Source organism: Magnolia sinica, chromosome 3 (genome assembly GCF_029962835.1).
Source record: "Magnolia sinica isolate HGM2019 chromosome 3, MsV1, whole genome shotgun sequence".
Lineage (NCBI taxonomy): Eukaryota > Viridiplantae > Streptophyta > Magnoliopsida > Magnoliales > Magnoliaceae > Magnolia > Magnolia sinica.
Genome location: NC_080575.1, coordinates 42,740,400 through 42,757,746, shown reverse-complemented (window position 1 = coordinate 42,757,746; position 17,347 = coordinate 42,740,400). Strand labels below are relative to the sequence as shown.

Here is a 17,347-nt window from a genome sequence, read left to right as displayed (position 1 = left end):
ATGTGCATGATTTAAACACACAAATTTACAAGCAAATAACACATTACAAAGCTCAGACAACCTATTAAACTTAGAAATCATGTAATGCCTAAGGCATTTATTGAAGCACACGAAATAAATTATACTTCTAAATCATTTATTTGCAGCTAAAAATGTTAAGAGGATGAAGTCATCATTGAGATGAAATAATTTGCAATGTAAACAAATAGAATACAGTGATATCAATGACCACATAATTCAAAGGCCACCTTCATTCATACAACAATAACCTAGACAAGACAAAATAAACAAACAACAGCACCTGTTCCTGCATCCATGCAATAAACAAAATATCAGAATAGATTGAATTGACTGAGTAGGATTGAAAAGTACTAAACTTTAGCAATACAAAATTCAAACAATAAAATTACAATGCATTCCCCTTGAAAGAACCCAAAGACTCTATCCAAACCTTATTATAAACTGTATACAATTAAAAAACAACACAAAAAATAAAAAATAAAAAAAATAAAAATAAAAATAAAAAAAGAAGAAGAAGAAGAAAAGAAAAAAGAAACATAATACTAAATTAAATAGGGTAAATGACCCTCTTTAGGAGACATTGCACAAAAGAATGGAAATTGCCCAAATGGTCATTGATTGGACAAAACTAATAATGTGAAGACACAAGTATGAGAATATGTACAATATACCTACCGGGCATTTATGACTCATATCAAACTATAATACAAGATATTCAAACCCGATTAAAATCACAAATCAATTTCTCCAGGCTTGGACAAACTGATATATCAGGTAATCATGCATCTGTCAGGCATCTGTCCACTCCCCAGATGCATCATAAATTCAACAATAAGCTTACATGACCTTGCATTCTGTAACAACAGCTGCTTCAAAGTTGCCATGTTGTATAAGAGATGAATCTATACAAATCATTTTTCATCGGGAATATAATTCGCTTGGCAACAACATCTCTTAGGATCCAGCAATGCACACAACAGAAGATCAACCATCTCCTTTAAGCAAGTCAAATATATCTCTAACAGACATGATTCTCACTACCTACCATCCAGCTTCCCTAATTTCCAAATTACGATAAATGACGTTAGAACTTCCTGCTTAATTTGTTACATCCTTATTTGCATGTGAATCATCAATAGGTGTGTTTAACGGATCATCCATATTTTTATCCACATGAGAGTTGTAAAAGTGAGGTGACAATGCTTCCGGATGTAAGGAGGAACCAGAATCTGTAGAATGTCCTGCGTGCCAATGCGCCTCGCTCTGAATCTTATAATTAGGAACCTTTAATGTACACATATTTAAAACTTGGCAATGAAGTCTTGTAGGCAATTCTTTCAAAAGGTCCGCTATGGCCATTTGATGCTTCCTCTTTAGGTCATCGAGTTCATTTTGTTGCTCCACCAAAAGTTGCTCTATTTTCTTGATGATGAATTTGACATCATCGGTCTCATTTTCCATTAATATCTTATTGTCCACCTCGGGTGAAAATGAATCATCACTAGCATCGTGTTGTTTTTCAATGCTCCCGTTTTGATTGCTGGCATCAAATACTTTCTTCTCATTATCAACATCAATATAACTAGAAGATGTATTTTGACAATCAAAACATCTTGATGATTCAGCATTTTCTGCACCTCCAGTCAAGAATGCATAATCTTTCTGCTGGCTGTGTAAAGATGCATCATTCCCATAATCTCCTTTGTTTTTATGATTATCAGCAGATTCCATCATTTGACTAACTTCATTCGAGCAACTGGCACTAGCAAGCAAATCCACTTCAGAAGATAAGTTAGGCTTCACTGGAGAGTCATCACTGGTTGCCTTGGGAGAATCAGACAAGTACCAGCGACCTGATGGAAACCGTTCCAGAATGAACACGCCTGAAGGTTGTTCAGGGTCATTTGCTAATGCAGAGAGCTTGTCTTTACTTTCATTGTCACATCCTACTGAAATCGCTGACTCGTTACCGAAATTATCTTCAAAAACTTCTCCCGGTATCCACTTTGGAACATGAACCTGTATTTCAGAATCAATCATTTCAGCAATTTTTGTGACATCTTGATCTGTAAGGTCCAACTCTGCAACCATTTCACTAGCGACACTGATTGCAGTATCTGCCTCAATATCAAATGGGAAGTGTATGTTCCGAACGTGACCTGTGAATCCCAACAGCAACATACATATAAGAGAAATTATCTTAGTGCTAATGAACAGATCATCGCGTGATAGTAAGCCCAAATAAATCAAAATAAAATCAAGAGAAATGTAATGACCTGTTGAATCTGCAATACGAAGCTTTAAAAATATAGTGTTGATATCTTTCCTTTGACCTTTCACCATGAAATCTCTGCTAGGCTCATGTGTGTCATCTCCAACTCTTAAAGAATTGTTGTTCATATCTGATTGGCCACAACTACCATCTGTGTGTGTGTTTAAATGTGAAAAAATAAATCAATAGCTTTAAGTTTTCTAAATTACAACAACAGACTCCATGGTAGAGGTGGGCTCTTGAAATTTCACCTGACAAGTTTGCATCTGAAAACAAAGAACGATCTACACTCTCATTCTCGCCATCTAATTGAAGGAAAGGATGCCTTAGCAGCTCTCTTGCAGGCAATCTCTCAGAAACATTGGCAATACATTTCTCGATGAATTCTTTGACTCCAGGATCCCTCACCTTCCCCAATGATGCAGGCTTAATCCCCTACACAATAAAAAAGGAAAGTAGAGAAGGCAAAACAATGGCATCAAGAACTCTACAATGGTTAATTGTCAAATAAGTTCATTGGTTTCTAACAAGAATTTCCCATCAAATGACACATGTTACTTCAGTCAAATATAACAAAATTGAGTATGAATATGTTTCATTTCATCCACACACATATATATATATATATATATATATATATATAGATACATAAAGAGAAGGACGAAAAACATTTACAAGATGGGCATACAGTCCCATATATTTATGTATGTATTTACAAATATACGAAAGTAAGGTAGAAAGAAGAAAGAAATAAAAGAAATAAAAGATTTTCTGCGTGATGGGCATACAGTCCCATATATTTATGGATGTATTTACAAATATACAAAAGTAAGGTAGAAAGAAGGAAAAAAAGAAAAAGAAAAAAAAGAAATAAAGGATTTTCTGCATGTATTATGTCAATAACTTGTCCAACTTCTATTGAAGTGTCCAAGCAACATGGTAAAATGACATATAAAGACTCCGAGGATTGAAAGAACAGGGAAGGTACAACCAGATAAAGATATGTAAGATCTAGAAACAACATGGAAAGTTAAATGAATTACAAATGTGAGCAGCCTCACCGCTGTAACTTTCTTGTATATTTGAGCTGCATTGGCACATTCTACATATGGGTACTCAAAGGTCACCAATTCCAGCAAGCACATGCCAAAAGCATAGATATCTACCAGCTCATTGTATTCTTCTTCATAAAGCTCTGGTGCCATGAACTCTGGGGTCCCTGTAGTACCAATTATAACAACATATGAAATTTCCAGCATGAAATTTCAGAAGCATATAACAGTTAATTAATTGGGCAATGCTTACCAATGACACTGTGAGCAGAATGAGCTTGGCGAAGAATGGCCGCCAATCCAAGGTCGCCAATTTTCACCTCCCCTTGATTTCCATTGACAAATATGTTATCACACTTCAAGTCCCTATGAATAACTGGAGGGTCATGACTATGGAGATAAAGAAGGCCTTGCAAGATTTGCCTCGACCAATTCTTCAAAGCTCTTAAATCTACATGCTTGTGTTTCTTCCGGTACCTAGAAAAAAAATGTCAAACTAAAGCTCTTGACAATTCAAGCAAAATCTATATTTGGAATCACTGCTTTCAAAAATTCTGTAGGAATGGCCCCAAGATGCCGACTATGTAACAGTACATACATGCCTACAAACATACATGCATGCATACATACATATATTAGAGTGCATGCATACATACATATATTAGAGTGCATGCATACATACATATATTAGAGAGAGATGCATGCTAAAATGGTACCAGTACGACAATAGCGCCACTATTAATAATGGATGTACGTCTATGCATAACATCTGCTCCGACCTTCAAGTGTGTTCTCCCATATTTTTTGCCCCAAGCCCAAAAATCGGGCCAATCCACAACTCACGTGGGCCATGCCATTGGGGACAGTTGGAAGGGGACAATCCGATTGACGAATTTGGTTGTCCTCTAGGTCCATAAACCCATTTAACGGGCTACCATACAAAAGCCACAATAATTGGATGGTTCTAACCAATCGATCAATTTCCTATAAAATGGGTCATTAACTTGGTTTACCAAAAAATGGGCCTAATCAACAATTTGAGCCATCTAATTATTGGGACCCATCATGGATTGCTTATGGTACTAAAGAATCACTTTTATTAGAGAGCCTTAACCATTCTATCCATGGCTTTGGAAAATGGATGAAAATGAAACGAAGGCCAACACATGGACTTTTAAAAGACAGCTCATGCCACCAAGGCAAACCATTGTGCAAAAATCTTGCCAACTAGATAATCCTAACCATTGGATTAATAGCATGAAGAAGAAGAATGGCAACCAAGATCAAGCAATGAAACAAAGCATGTACAATCACTATCATGAGACATCAATTCAATTGATTTGTTATGATTCCAAAGAAGCACCTTGGTTGATGATGCAAACCTCTTATTTGTGGCCTTAAAATAAATTTAAAAAAAAAAAAGAAAAAAAGAAAAGAAAAAAGAAGAAGATGGTTCTAACAAAATGGCCCATATTCAAAGGGTTAGGATCATCCAATAGGTGTGATATTTTGTATCATGGCTTCCTCTTACTATTACAAATGAACAGACAGTCCGAATCGGCAATTTACCATTCAACGTCACTAGGGCTTTGGGAATGTTGCTAACAATTTGATCACATCCACTCCAACCATCTTGCATGCATCCCTTGTTTGGCCATGTACCCAAAAATCAGGACAATCCATGTCTCAAGTGGGCCACATGAGTAGGAAGAGTTGAGAGGGACCTCCACCCCTGATTCTCGTAAAGGGCCTACTGTGTTGCGTATATGTCATTGATTCTATTGACATGAAGCATCTACCCTGGATGGTGGCATACCTTTAAAACCAAACCATTTTGAAACTTGGGTTGGGCCCAACAAATCAATGTTGGGCGTTCCCACTCATGTGGCCCACCAAAGTCATGGATTGGTCTGATTTTTGGGCCCCTGGCCAAATGAGGGATGTCGTACATGAACACATCAAGGTGGCGCCCACACAACTAATTTGCATTATAATTATAATGCAAACATTTATATTGGATCATGACCTGATGCATATGCAAACATGTATAGTGTGTGTGTGTGTGTGTGTGTGTGTGTGTGTGTGTGTGTGTGTGTGTGTGTGTGTGTGTGTGTGTGTGTGTGTGTTGAAATGGTCAAGAGTCACCCCACAAAAGTTGTGGAGTTGATTCCTAACAGGAACTTGGACAGTCCAACCAATCAACCTTGACTGTCTAAATCCAACATACATTTCATGCACCAACATGAAAATATCAAATTGATTGGATGATCAAATCCATCCATAATGTGTTCTTTTTTTAATTGCTAGTCTTTTTCCAAGCCACGTATGGCATCATGGTTAGGATGACTTGATAAAAGTGATTTTCAAGAAGTAAAAGCAATCCATGATGGCTCCAACAAATAATGAATCAAATTGTTGATTGGACCTAGGTTTACATAGAGGAGTTAAGTACTCCAGCACAGTTGATATGAAGGCACGCAGAAATTGTACACATGGCATGCACCAACTGACTCAATTGTATAACCAATCATCACTAAGTCAGTCCCAAAAATCAGATTGCTTGAGCAATTCCAACCTTTGATTCATTAAGACTATTTTATTGAAATATTACCATAGGATATTCTTCATTTTTAACTGTTAAATAAATGTCCACCAAACTAATAGTCAAATAACCAAAGATGTGTAATTTTTGGTTCATGATGCATCTAAACTGGGATCGATAATTTGGATAGTTTAATTTGAATTACTTGTATGCTACATAAGCATGTAATTTGTAAGTGCCTACATATCAACTATCACTCTCTACCAGAGTATCAAAGTTTTTCTCTTTTATATATATGATCTTGATTATCCATTTTACAAGCTATGACAAGATGGTTAAAAAAGGTCCAGTCAATGTGATTTGTTCAGAATAGCTCATGAAATATATGGACCAAACAGACAGTATAGATATGTTGTTTTGATTGTCCAAGTTCACTGATTGGGATTGACTCCAATCCATGTGATCATTTCCCATGTGTGCGCGTATGCATAAATAGATGCATATGCGAGAATGTCTCGCACAGAATCAGTTGTAGTCATGCAATTCACAAGGAGTTGAGCCCACTTTGTGTGTATGGCATCCAACCTGTCTAGCAGGGTTCCCCACCATGAAAATTGAATGCCCCAAACGAATAGGCAATGTTTTAAATATCGACGATATTGGCCGATATATCCACAATATATCTTGTATCCCTCCTGTGCAATACGAAACACACAAGTAGTGGGATATATCCCACATGTTCGATCCGGTGATCATTTTTTATTTTCGATCTTTTTTTTTTTCTATAAGTCATGTTAAATCAGTGTAAAATTGTTACAAATCCATGACTTTTCATGTTTTGCATGAAAAATCATGGATTGAGAGCCTCGATTTTTAGATTCGGAGGAGGACAAAATTGCGGAAAACTGAAAAAAATCATAAATTTCCCAATTTCTCGCAAATCAGTTGCAATCTTTGTGTCCAAACATAAAATCAAACATTTATGTAACCTAATCTAGTTATTCTTCTTTTGCTTTTGAATGTATTGCTCGTGTTTCCACACGTCTTCTTACATGTAAAAATTATATGAATTACTTACATCAATTCAGTTAGACAACCCATAGATTAGGACCCCAAACAAAGAAACCTATTATGTGCACTTGTTTGTTGTAATGTTTTGATTTGTAAGTATGTATTGGTGTCTTTTTTAACAATCACTGAAATTTTATTGAAAAATTCGACCAATTTCCAATGTTTCCCCATGTTTCCAACAACAACGATACATTACGCGATACAACCGATATATCCCATGCAATAACCAATACGTATCCGTATCCCATGGGTGTGATATGTAACGCAATACCGATATTTCGAACAATGAGAATAGGCAGATGCAACCATCAAATGGGTCCCCACATGAATTTAAAGGTTTAAGGGTGGTTGTCCGTTGTTTTCTATGGTAAGCCCCACCCAATGGTTGGATCAGCCTGATTCTCGAGGCATTGCATTTCATGTGGGGAGACCATGATGACAGGTTGGTTGCCATACATTGACCACAAAGGGCCCCACACCCTCCTAGCTGCACCCCGTTTTCTCATTGACAACTAGTTGCTTAAGAGACGTGTGGGCGTACATACATAGATATACTCACGTATGTATGTATTTGTGTTTCTGTTACTGTTTTTCTTCAAAAAAAGTTGTTCCTGTTTTCCCAAAATAACAGTTGTTATAGATGGGGAAACATTATATTGCCCATTAAAATGGTATAAAAGACAATATAATGCAGATTTTGGGCATTTTTCCTTGTTTTCTGTGAAGAAATTTAAATTAAAGGTAAATAAACCATAGAAACAACAACAATTTAAATCCATTCTTTTAAGAGAGAGAGAGAGAGAGAGAGAGAGAGAGAGAGAGAGAGAGAACCCACTGGCGCAATGTCCCCGATGTGAAAATCTCAGTTATGAAATTGATATTATCATGCTTCGTGTCGACCCACGAGCTGTAAAATTTTATTATGTTCTTGTGCTTGAGAGTCTTGAGTAAATGGACTTCAGAGTATAGACGTTCCAAATCTTCCGAATTCCGCAAGACATCAGCCACCTTAACCTGATTCCAAGCAACCTCTATACCTTCCAGTTCATCAAAAGCTTTATAACTGATAAATTGCAAACGAGTCAAGGATGCATGAAATTCTAGTAATAATCAATCATTTTAATCCAATTTTTTCACTTCTTATTTTATTCATTACATGGTGTATATTGTTTGCAAATGACATAGGTTTTCATTTTATCATGAGGCATTTACAAGAAGAGATCCCATGGTGCATATTGTTTGTAGATGACACGGTTTGGATTAACAAGACAAGGGAGGGGGGAGTGAATGTAGAGGACTATTGATGGCTACGTAGCCTACTTTCTTTTCTATTTTATTGAAAAGAGTGCTGAGATGATGCAAAACTACAAACTAGAAAGGAATACAATAATCTCTCAGCCCATTTATACAAGACGCCCATTCCACAACAAAGCCCATCACTGCCCTCCAAAACCCTCTTGAAAGCATCTGCTTTTCCTTTCTTCCCATAATGCCCAGAGGACAGCCAATAGACTTAGCCTCCATAGGGCCCTCTCCTACTTCCGAAGACCCACACCATGCCAAGCCATAAGAAGGCCTCTAGCAAAACTTAGCAGTCCATGAAATATTGGAAACTCCAAGGGGGTGTTTGGCGCATGGGAATAGATGTCATTAGGTGGTATTGGGATTCTTGATCCCGTGGACTAGACGCAGTATCTGTTTGCGTGGAACGTTTAATGTGATATTTGAAACGCCCTTGGATACAATGCCTGGCCTATGGTTTTAGGAAATCCTGCCTTGGAAACCCAACCGTCCAGATACACTTCCGCCGAACAGATAATGCGTCGTACCAGGGGAAGAGAGAAACTCATGGGTTTTCCATCGTCTCACTTATACGCTTCTGCAATCTTTCACAAGAGTCGACGGAGATCTTGTGGATTTGCTGGAGCAAAGCTACCGCCCTAATATTGTAGGTCGTTGGTAGCCATGCGATCTTCCAAGAGACATCCGACCTTTATATAACGTCGATGGAGAGGATGGGTGGAAATTATCTCTGGTTTCTTCCTTATTCAGGTAACTCTGTCGTCTCATCTTCTTCTTTTCCTCCTTTTTTTCTTCCTATGGTTTGGAATGTTGACACTAATTTACCATCAAATTCCGCTGTTTCAGACGTCACCGGGGGTTCACCTTGTGTGTAGTTGTATCAGGTTGACCGTTAACCGTAGCCCAACTCGGACCTGTCAAACATCACACAAGGTGAGCCATGAGATGGATTTGTTAAAACCCTTCCATCCAAACATCCTATGGGTGAGCCGTGGGATGGATTTGTTGAAACCATTCCATCCAAACATCCCGTCAGATTTGGATGACCCACATTCCTGTGATCCCATGCCATCCAAACACAACAGCACATGAACCTATGCAACCACAAAACCTATAGCATTCCACGACAATGACCTGACAACTGTCATCATTCCTTTTTTAAAAACCCACCCCCACCTAATGCCATCTATTCCCACGCGCCAGACACCCCCCAAGGAAACCAAACCATATTTGATGAGCAAACGAGCAGTGAACGAAGAATGGTTGAATGAGTCAGCATTTTCCATGCACATAAGGCAGATATTCAGAATCATCATTGACCGTTTCTGAAGATTATCTAAAATCAGAACCCTTTACCTTCCAACTAGCAAACCAAAAGCTGTAATCTTTGAGGGGGTGTTCGGCGCGTGGGAATAGATGGCATTAGGTGTGATGAGTTTTTAAAAAAGGAATGATGACAGTTGTCAGGGCGTTGTCGTGGAATGTTATAGGTTTTGCAGTTGCATGAGTTCCTGTGTCGTTGTGTTTAGATGGCATGAGATCACAGGAATGTGGGTCATCCAAATCCGACGGGATGTTTGGATGGAAGGGTTTCAACAAATCCATCCCACAGGATGTTTGGATGGAAGGGTTTCAACAAATCTATCCCACGGCTCACCCTGTGTGATGTTTGGCAGGTCTGGGTTGGGCTACGGTTAACGGTCAAGGTGAACCCTTAGTGACGTCTGGAATGACGAAATCTAACGGTAGATTAGTGTCAACATTCCAAACCATAGGAAGAAAAAAGGAAAAATGAAAAAGGAGAAGAAGAAGAAGATGAGACGACAGAGTTACCCGAATAAGGAAGAAATCAGAGACAGTCTCCACCCATCCTCTCCATCAACGTTATGTAGGGGTCGGATAATCTCTTGGAAGATCGCATGGCCTACCGGCGACCTACAATATCAGGGCGGTAGCTCTGCTCCAACAAATCCACAAGATCTCCTTCGAGTCTTGTGAAAGATTGCAGAAGCGTGTAAGTGAGACGATGGAGAACCCATGAAAACCCATGGGTTTCTCTCTTCCCCTGGTACGGCGCATTATCTGTTCGGCGGAAGTATATCTGGATGGTTGGGTTTCCAAGATAAGATTTCTTAAAACCATGAGCTAGACGTTGTATCCAAGGGCGTTTCAAATACCACATTAAACGTTCCATGCAAACAGATACTATGTGTAGTCCATGGGATCAAGAATCCCAATAACACCTAATGCCATCTATTCCCACGCGCCAAACACCCCCTGAGGAAGCTCCATAAGACCACATGCATCACGTTTGCACAAAGCCCCCTTCCCTAATTTGCTCTTGCATTACATAAAAGAACAAACGGAAAAACATCCAAATTTGTCAGTACACAAGACCATCTTATCCTATTCCCCACTAACCAGGTGGCATAACTAGGTATGATCTAGCAATCACAAACTCCTTCCTCCACTTCGTCATTGGTGAGGGGTCTATGACATGGAAGACCAGAAAACAAACTCTCCACAATAAGAATAGCAATGCGTAGCTGGAATATTGCGGAGCATAGACAAACGGGTAATTCTCAATAACGTATCTTGTAAGGAGGCATCACTGATTCAAACATCCTCCCAAAACCGTATCTTCTCCCCATTCCCAAGAGAGGAGCTGATCCCCTCAAGGAATTTGGCCTTCACAAATCTAACCAAACCCTTTCCAAATCGCCCCCGTTTAATAGTTGGAATTTTTTTCTCCTCCACACCCAGGCATAGAAATTTGCACCTCAGCTTCTCTAACCTTACAACACCACCTTTGAACATTCGAATAAAGACATAAAATAGATGAGTAAATTTGATAGTGCTACTTTGATAAGGTTGATTCAAATTCCAAAAGAAAGGTACCAACTCTCCCACCTAGATAATTTTCTTTCAAATCTTTCCACTACTATGTCTCATAAATTCCCAATTTACCAATATAAAGGGGCAGACTAAGGTAGGTGGAGGGAAAGCTCCCGCCCCACACTAAAAACACTAGCCAACCAATCAACTTCCTCCCTCGACATATGAATACCCAACATGACACTCTTAGCAATGTTAACCTTTAACCCCAAAACCGCTTTAAAGCAACTAATCACCATCCTCATCTTGTCCAACATAGCCTCGTTAGCATCGCAAAAGAGAACCACATAATCAACAAACTAGACACAGGAGATTTTTTTTAATTTTTTAATTTTTAATTTTTAATTTTTTAATTTTTTTTTGGGGGGGGGGGGGGTCCTCGACGTCTAAAGTCGTGGAAGAGACCAATCTCTTGCCGAAAATCCGACATTCTTTCTAAAGCTTTAGCCACCACGACGAAGTGAAGGGGAGAAAGCGAGTCCCCTTATCTCCTTATCTAATGCCTCTCTAACTTTTAAAGAAACCTTTCAGAGACCCGTTAATCAAAACCGAGAATATATGGCTGAGCCAGTGCACTCTCTCACCCATCCTCTCCATTTCCTCCCGCATCTGATACGATCAATATATAATCCAAGAAGTTCCAATGTATGTGGTCATAGGCCTTTTCAATATCCAACTTACACACGATTCCTCTTGCCACGTCCTTGTATCTCAAATCAATACACTCATGGACTATAAGGGCCCGTTTGGGCGGTGGGATTAGGAGGGATTAGGTGGGATGGGATTCAAAAAAACATAATTATTACCCATGGCAGGAATTGTACCTATTGCCATGGGATAAGATTAATGCCATGCTTTGTTGGTAATACGGTGGTACATTGAGCTTTAGATTTACCTGATTTTTTGGCTCATGCTCTAAAATAATCTCGAAAAATGAGTGGACGGTGTGGATATAGCCCACACATCATAGCGGGACCTACACAACTTGCTAACATTGAGTGAAATTGGCACGGGACCCAATGCAATTCCATCTAATCTAATTCCGAAGCTTTTCCGTTCTTCCCAAACATGGCATCCCACCTAATCCCTTCTAATCCCACTGCCCAAACACGCCCTAAGGGTACCATTCAAAATCCATCAACCCGAAATGAAAGTTACTTGGTTCTTAGAAATAACATGTGGTAACACCTCCCTGAATATGCTTGCCAAGACTTTAACGAGAATCTTGAATGGACTGCCAAGCAAGCTAATTGGTCTAACGTCTTTCAAACATTCTGCATTTATCACCTTGGGAATGATGGCCATGAAGAAGGCCCCCAATTCTGTAGAAAGCCACCCCCTTCAATAAATTTCCTCAAAGAAATTCAAGACATCACCTTTCATTACCTCCTAAAAAACCTGGAAGAAAGCAAAAGAGAATCCATCTGGGCCCGAAGCTTTTTCCCTTCCCAATAAATCCACAACCACTTCAACTTCCATTTTAGAGGAAGGCTTCTCAAGAGATTTTGCTCCTTCCCTAGAGAGACTTCAAAATGACAGATTATCCAACTTTAGTCTTATCCATCCCTCAGCAATCAGCAGCTCTTTATAGTGGTTAACCATCGTGCCACACACTCTTTCTTGTCGATCTTGTCACCTTCCACTACAATGCTACTAATCTTATTGCATCTTGTAAGGGCACTTGCTATACTATGGAAGAACCTTGTATTTTTGCCACCCTCCGTAATCCATGTGGCAAGCAAACGTTCTCTCCATTTGATGTCTTCCTCCTTTAGGTGACATGAATAGTTCTTTGGTTATTTACCATAACTGGCTAGATCTATAGAAGTTGTTATGAAATTGAGAGGGAGCTCTCCCCTAGAGACTTCTCAAGCTCAAGTTCTTTATTCATACCACCCTACCATGATTGTGCTAAATAGCTGATCGAGATTCATATCGTGCAGGGAACCGAGTGAACAAGAGTAGTCATTCACTAACTTTTCTTGAAGATCCTTATCTTCCTTTGAGAGGGACCCCACTTTTGTGACTATGTCGAGCTCATGTATCTCGCATAGAATATTTTCAATGTCGCTCTCCCTCTTCCCCAACACTTCCCTTTTCCACGCTTTGATTTTACACCTCAGAAACTTCAAGTTTGGGCTTTATTTTAAACCTATGAATCCTTCAACCCCAAAGAGATCCCCACCACTCCTTAACCAGAATAGAGAAACCCTCCACTTCCAACTACATCAGCTCGAATTTGAAGGGTCTTGGGCCCTAATTTTCTTCCTTCCAACAAAATTGGACAATGATCTGACATTGGTTTCAACAACCCATGTTGAGAGACCAAAGGGAATCTTTCTACCCACGAAGTTAAGACAAGAAATCTATCAATCCTGGTCATAATAGCATGATCTTGCTCTTTGGACTAGGTGAACTTCACATTCCCCACCAAAAGGTCGATCAGTACATGTGTGTCCACCCGATCCAAAAACGCCCTCATGCTACTAGATATTCTCCCCCCTAAAGACTTTTCAAAGAAAATTTGATGGCGTAAAGTCACCACCCACACAACAAGGATAGCCACCTCTATCCTGAGCCATCGACAATTCATACCAAAAATCCGCACCTCCCAACCAAACGCCAATGTGTTGGCACACTTGTAGAGGCACTCCACTAGCTTGTCCCTAAATAGAGCACCCCCATAAGAACCCTATCGATTTCCACCTCCAGGCTTAAGGACACCCAAACCTCAAAAATCAAGAGGGGCTTGAGGATGCACTAATGCTCCCCTACCCCTCCACTTTCACTCAACCACTCCTATTCATGGACGTGCCTTTCTTCCTCTGCGCCACCAAACTCCATTGAAGCATCCTCCACCACCAAAGAGTGGACCCTCACAGTTGACTCCTCTCCTTCCACCTCCATCCATAGCCCTTCTGTCCTTTCCCAAACTTTCTTAAGTCACATGTTTCTGCTTCCCTCCAGCCTCTCTAACCTCCCTAGCTCATCCTCTTCTTCTTTCCCTCCCCACTCTCCTCCCTGAGATTTTTTCAACATTGCATCCTTGTAAGATAATCCTACCCTTGTCGCCCCTTTTGCCTAATTTCCTTCCGCATAAGACCCCTACCCCCTACCTTTTTCAATTTGCCTATGTCCATTTTTCCTACCCCGGTTCCTCATTATCTGGTGATTCACTGAGACTAGACCATACTTGGCTCTTTGAATTGAGAGTTCCAACTCCTCATACTGTCTCTCATTCAATGACTTAAACACAAAGGATATCTCGTCTGCATTCTCTAGACAAACCCAAACCCCCTGATCTCCCAAGTATCTTTTTGCCTTGGAATCACCACCTCCCTCACAGTCGCTAACCTTTTGAAGACCCTTTTGAAGTTGAGCTCAGACCATCCCCCAGAAAATCTTCCATGAAGAGAGTTAGAAGCACAGAGATAGGGCGAGACTTCTCGAATGATTCCAACTCAATTTACTTGTGCTCACCTCCTCAATGATTGCTCTCTCTTGTTTCTCCCATGATTCCTTAGATAGGCTACTTAGCCTATTTTAGAATCTAAGGGCTTTAAAATTAGCTGACTAGAAACAGAGTTAACAAAATGCAATTTTAGTAACAATAGGAGTGAGAATGAGGAATGAGTTAACATTGTAGACCAAGACGGACTAATAGGGAACCTGTAGCGCACAAATTTTGTATGTTTGAGGCGCATGGTTGGGTTATCCAGACCATTGAGATGGTGGCTCTCGTCATGGAAGAATCATCTCAAAAAAAAAAAAAAAAATTTAAAATTTAAAATTGGACAAATCTAACCTTTTGATTATTGACATGAACATATGTTAAAAAGAAATATCCCAACCATCTACATTCAATGGAAACAAGGACAGGATTGGAGATCTTCTAATTTGGCAGATTTTCATGGCATGTTCCACCCCTGAGAATAGTTATTAAATCATTGGATTGGATGTTTGGTTATAGTTGAAAAAGAAGATATATGATGGATAGGACAGTAAAACAATCACACTGAGAAAGTGAAACTAGTCATTCTATTATTGTGGATGAAATGGAAGGTAAAAACAATAATGCTCAATGGAGAAATTTCCATTGATTTGGCACAAGAATTATCTAATTAATGTGATTTGTGGGCCACCCACCATCCACAGCCATAATTGGAAGGATCTGGATTGTGTGCACTTTTGCACGTGTACAGTGGATGAGTGCATGAAATGATTCTGCCATTCCATCTACCAAAGTATTCACAATACATCCAAATCTAATTACATGAATTTTCATCAGGATTGAGCATAAAAAGGGGGGAAAAATTAAGTGAGAAAAAGGATACACTGTTTTGAAAGCGCCTTTCCCTAATACTTCTTTGTACTGCAGAATCAAAGATTAGAACAAAGATCAACGCCATTAATCCGCCGATAAGCTAATTGAAGAGACTCAAACATAAATCACGACCATAGATTACAATATCAAGAAAACGGTATGATTAGAATATCAATACTGAAAAGGAAAAAAATAAAAATGAAGGATTGTCCTAAAATTAACAGTATCTAAGAATGTTCAAGAGAAAGGAAAAAAAGCGCTGACCCGACCGTAGCGACCCGAGGGATCGATCTCAACCAACTGCGAATCGGAATCGTCCGGGTCTTGTTCTGACGAGGGATCTCCCGTCATTGCTGATCGTCGATCCAACGGTCCAGAGAATCCACGACACCAGAGATCCTATTCGTACTTATAGGAAAGGAAAAGGACAAGATCGAATGGTCGACCTCAGGTTATCAGATCTCATACCTCTCAACGAACAAAACATAACAGATTTTTGTCTTGAAAATGAATCGGGCGTTTGAAAATCGGATGCCATCATCCAGGGGGACGACGGGGTTTGAAATAAAGAAGGAAAGAAATCGTGTAAAAGAAGAAGGAGAAAGGGTGCGCGCGCTCCAGTGGTACCGTTACCACCATAAACCTTATATTGGTAACTGGCAGATATGAGGCCCACTGGATGTATTCAGACCATCCAATCCGTCTATCGGATTTTCAAATTAATAAAATCTTAAAATTCATCGAAATAAAAGCTAATTTGGACCAAAGGAAAAGGAACGATCAAGTAGGGAACGCTCACCCTTGGATTTCACTGGGGCACACATGATTCATAAAACAGAATAAATCATGTCACAACCCATCATCTGGATTAAATGAAGGCTTTGAACGGTATGGATCATATATTAATAACAATATTATATATGATGAACACTGTAGGCCCCTCTAACTAATCAACGGTGAGTGTTAACTATCAATACGTTCTCTGTTGTGTGGCCTATAGTAGCTTTTGAACGGTTTGATCTAAGCTATCTGAGGTTATGCATCCTATGGACGGATTCGATTCCTTAAAAACAGCACTGAGATCGGTTACCACAGTAAGATTACGGTGGTAACGGTAACACTGGAGCGCGCCACTTTTACGGGCAGTAAAGGAGAGCAGAAAGTGGCCGTGCGTGTGTAGTAGAAAACAGGGAACTGCAAAATCCAGTGGAGGTCTATAGAAGTGGCCTTTCCGCACACATGATAAATTCTCACACTTATGAGAGATCCAGTCCATTCATCATGCAGAAACTACCTTTATAAATTCAAGAAGAATTTTTTAGATTATTCTATTATTATTTTATGGGAAGAAAAAATTGTAAGACTTTGTTTTTCCCTAATAATCAGTTTTGTCGTACAATTATAGCATAAAATAACTATGTAATGACTTAAATTTTGATATTATATGCTTAAAAATTGTTATACGTATGATTAGTGGACCAGATCATTCACATAACAGCTAAGATCGTGTTTCTTCTTCGAGGCCATTTCGCTATCTTACTCGCTCGATTCCTTCATGATGGTCAACAGGAAAGAAAGCGTTCTCCCAACAACGAGGGGAAACGTTCGTTTCGTTGGCTATCCGAAACATTTATTAAAGGCCATCGGATTGCCTCTTACATATCTCTGTCCCCGGAGCTGTGGGGCCCACAGAGATGTCCGTGGAAAATCCACTCCGTACAATGTTTTGAAAGATCACAGTAAAACAAGATTCTAAAAATCAGGCAGATCCAAAACTCATGTGGGCTATTCGGACGCGGTTGTTCCTAATATTATTGGTGTGGCCTACCTAACTTTTGGATATTCCAGATTTTTTTAATCCTGCTGTA

At 39.4% G+C, this 17,347-nt stretch overlaps 1 protein-coding gene across 1 annotated transcript; it reads right to left on the bottom strand.

Annotated features, from left to right (window-relative positions):
* Positions 1–614: 614 nt before the first annotated feature.
* On the bottom strand, positions 615–16,055 carry LOC131239851 (probable serine/threonine-protein kinase WNK3). The gene is made up of 8 exons (XM_058237735.1): positions 15,744–16,055; positions 15,490–15,527; positions 7,794–8,021; positions 3,599–3,822; positions 3,355–3,512; positions 2,545–2,728; positions 2,298–2,444; positions 615–2,180 (listed from the first exon to the last, which is right to left on the bottom strand). The coding sequence occupies exons 1-8, from the start codon at positions 15,828–15,830 to the stop codon at positions 1,120–1,122; spliced, it is 2,127 nt and encodes a 708-aa protein (XP_058093718.1). The 5' UTR covers positions 15,831–16,055; the 3' UTR covers positions 615–1,119.
* Between the last annotated feature and the right edge of the window lie 1,292 nt (positions 16,056–17,347).

Bases quoted from the DNA above. Each gene is read 5' to 3' on its own strand.
- LOC131239851 (XM_058237735.1), bottom strand. From the start codon at position 15,830: ATGACGGGAGATCCCTCGTCAGAACAAGACCCGGACGATTCCGATTCG. The intron at 3,823-7,793 runs GTGGGTTCTCTC...TTTTTTTTCTAG, and splicing joins ACATCGGGGACATTGCGCCA to GTACCGGAAGAAACACAAGC. The intron at 3,513-3,598 runs GTAAGCATTGCC...TTGGTACTACAG, and splicing joins TTCTGCTCACAGTGTCATTG to GGACCCCAGAGTTCATGGCA.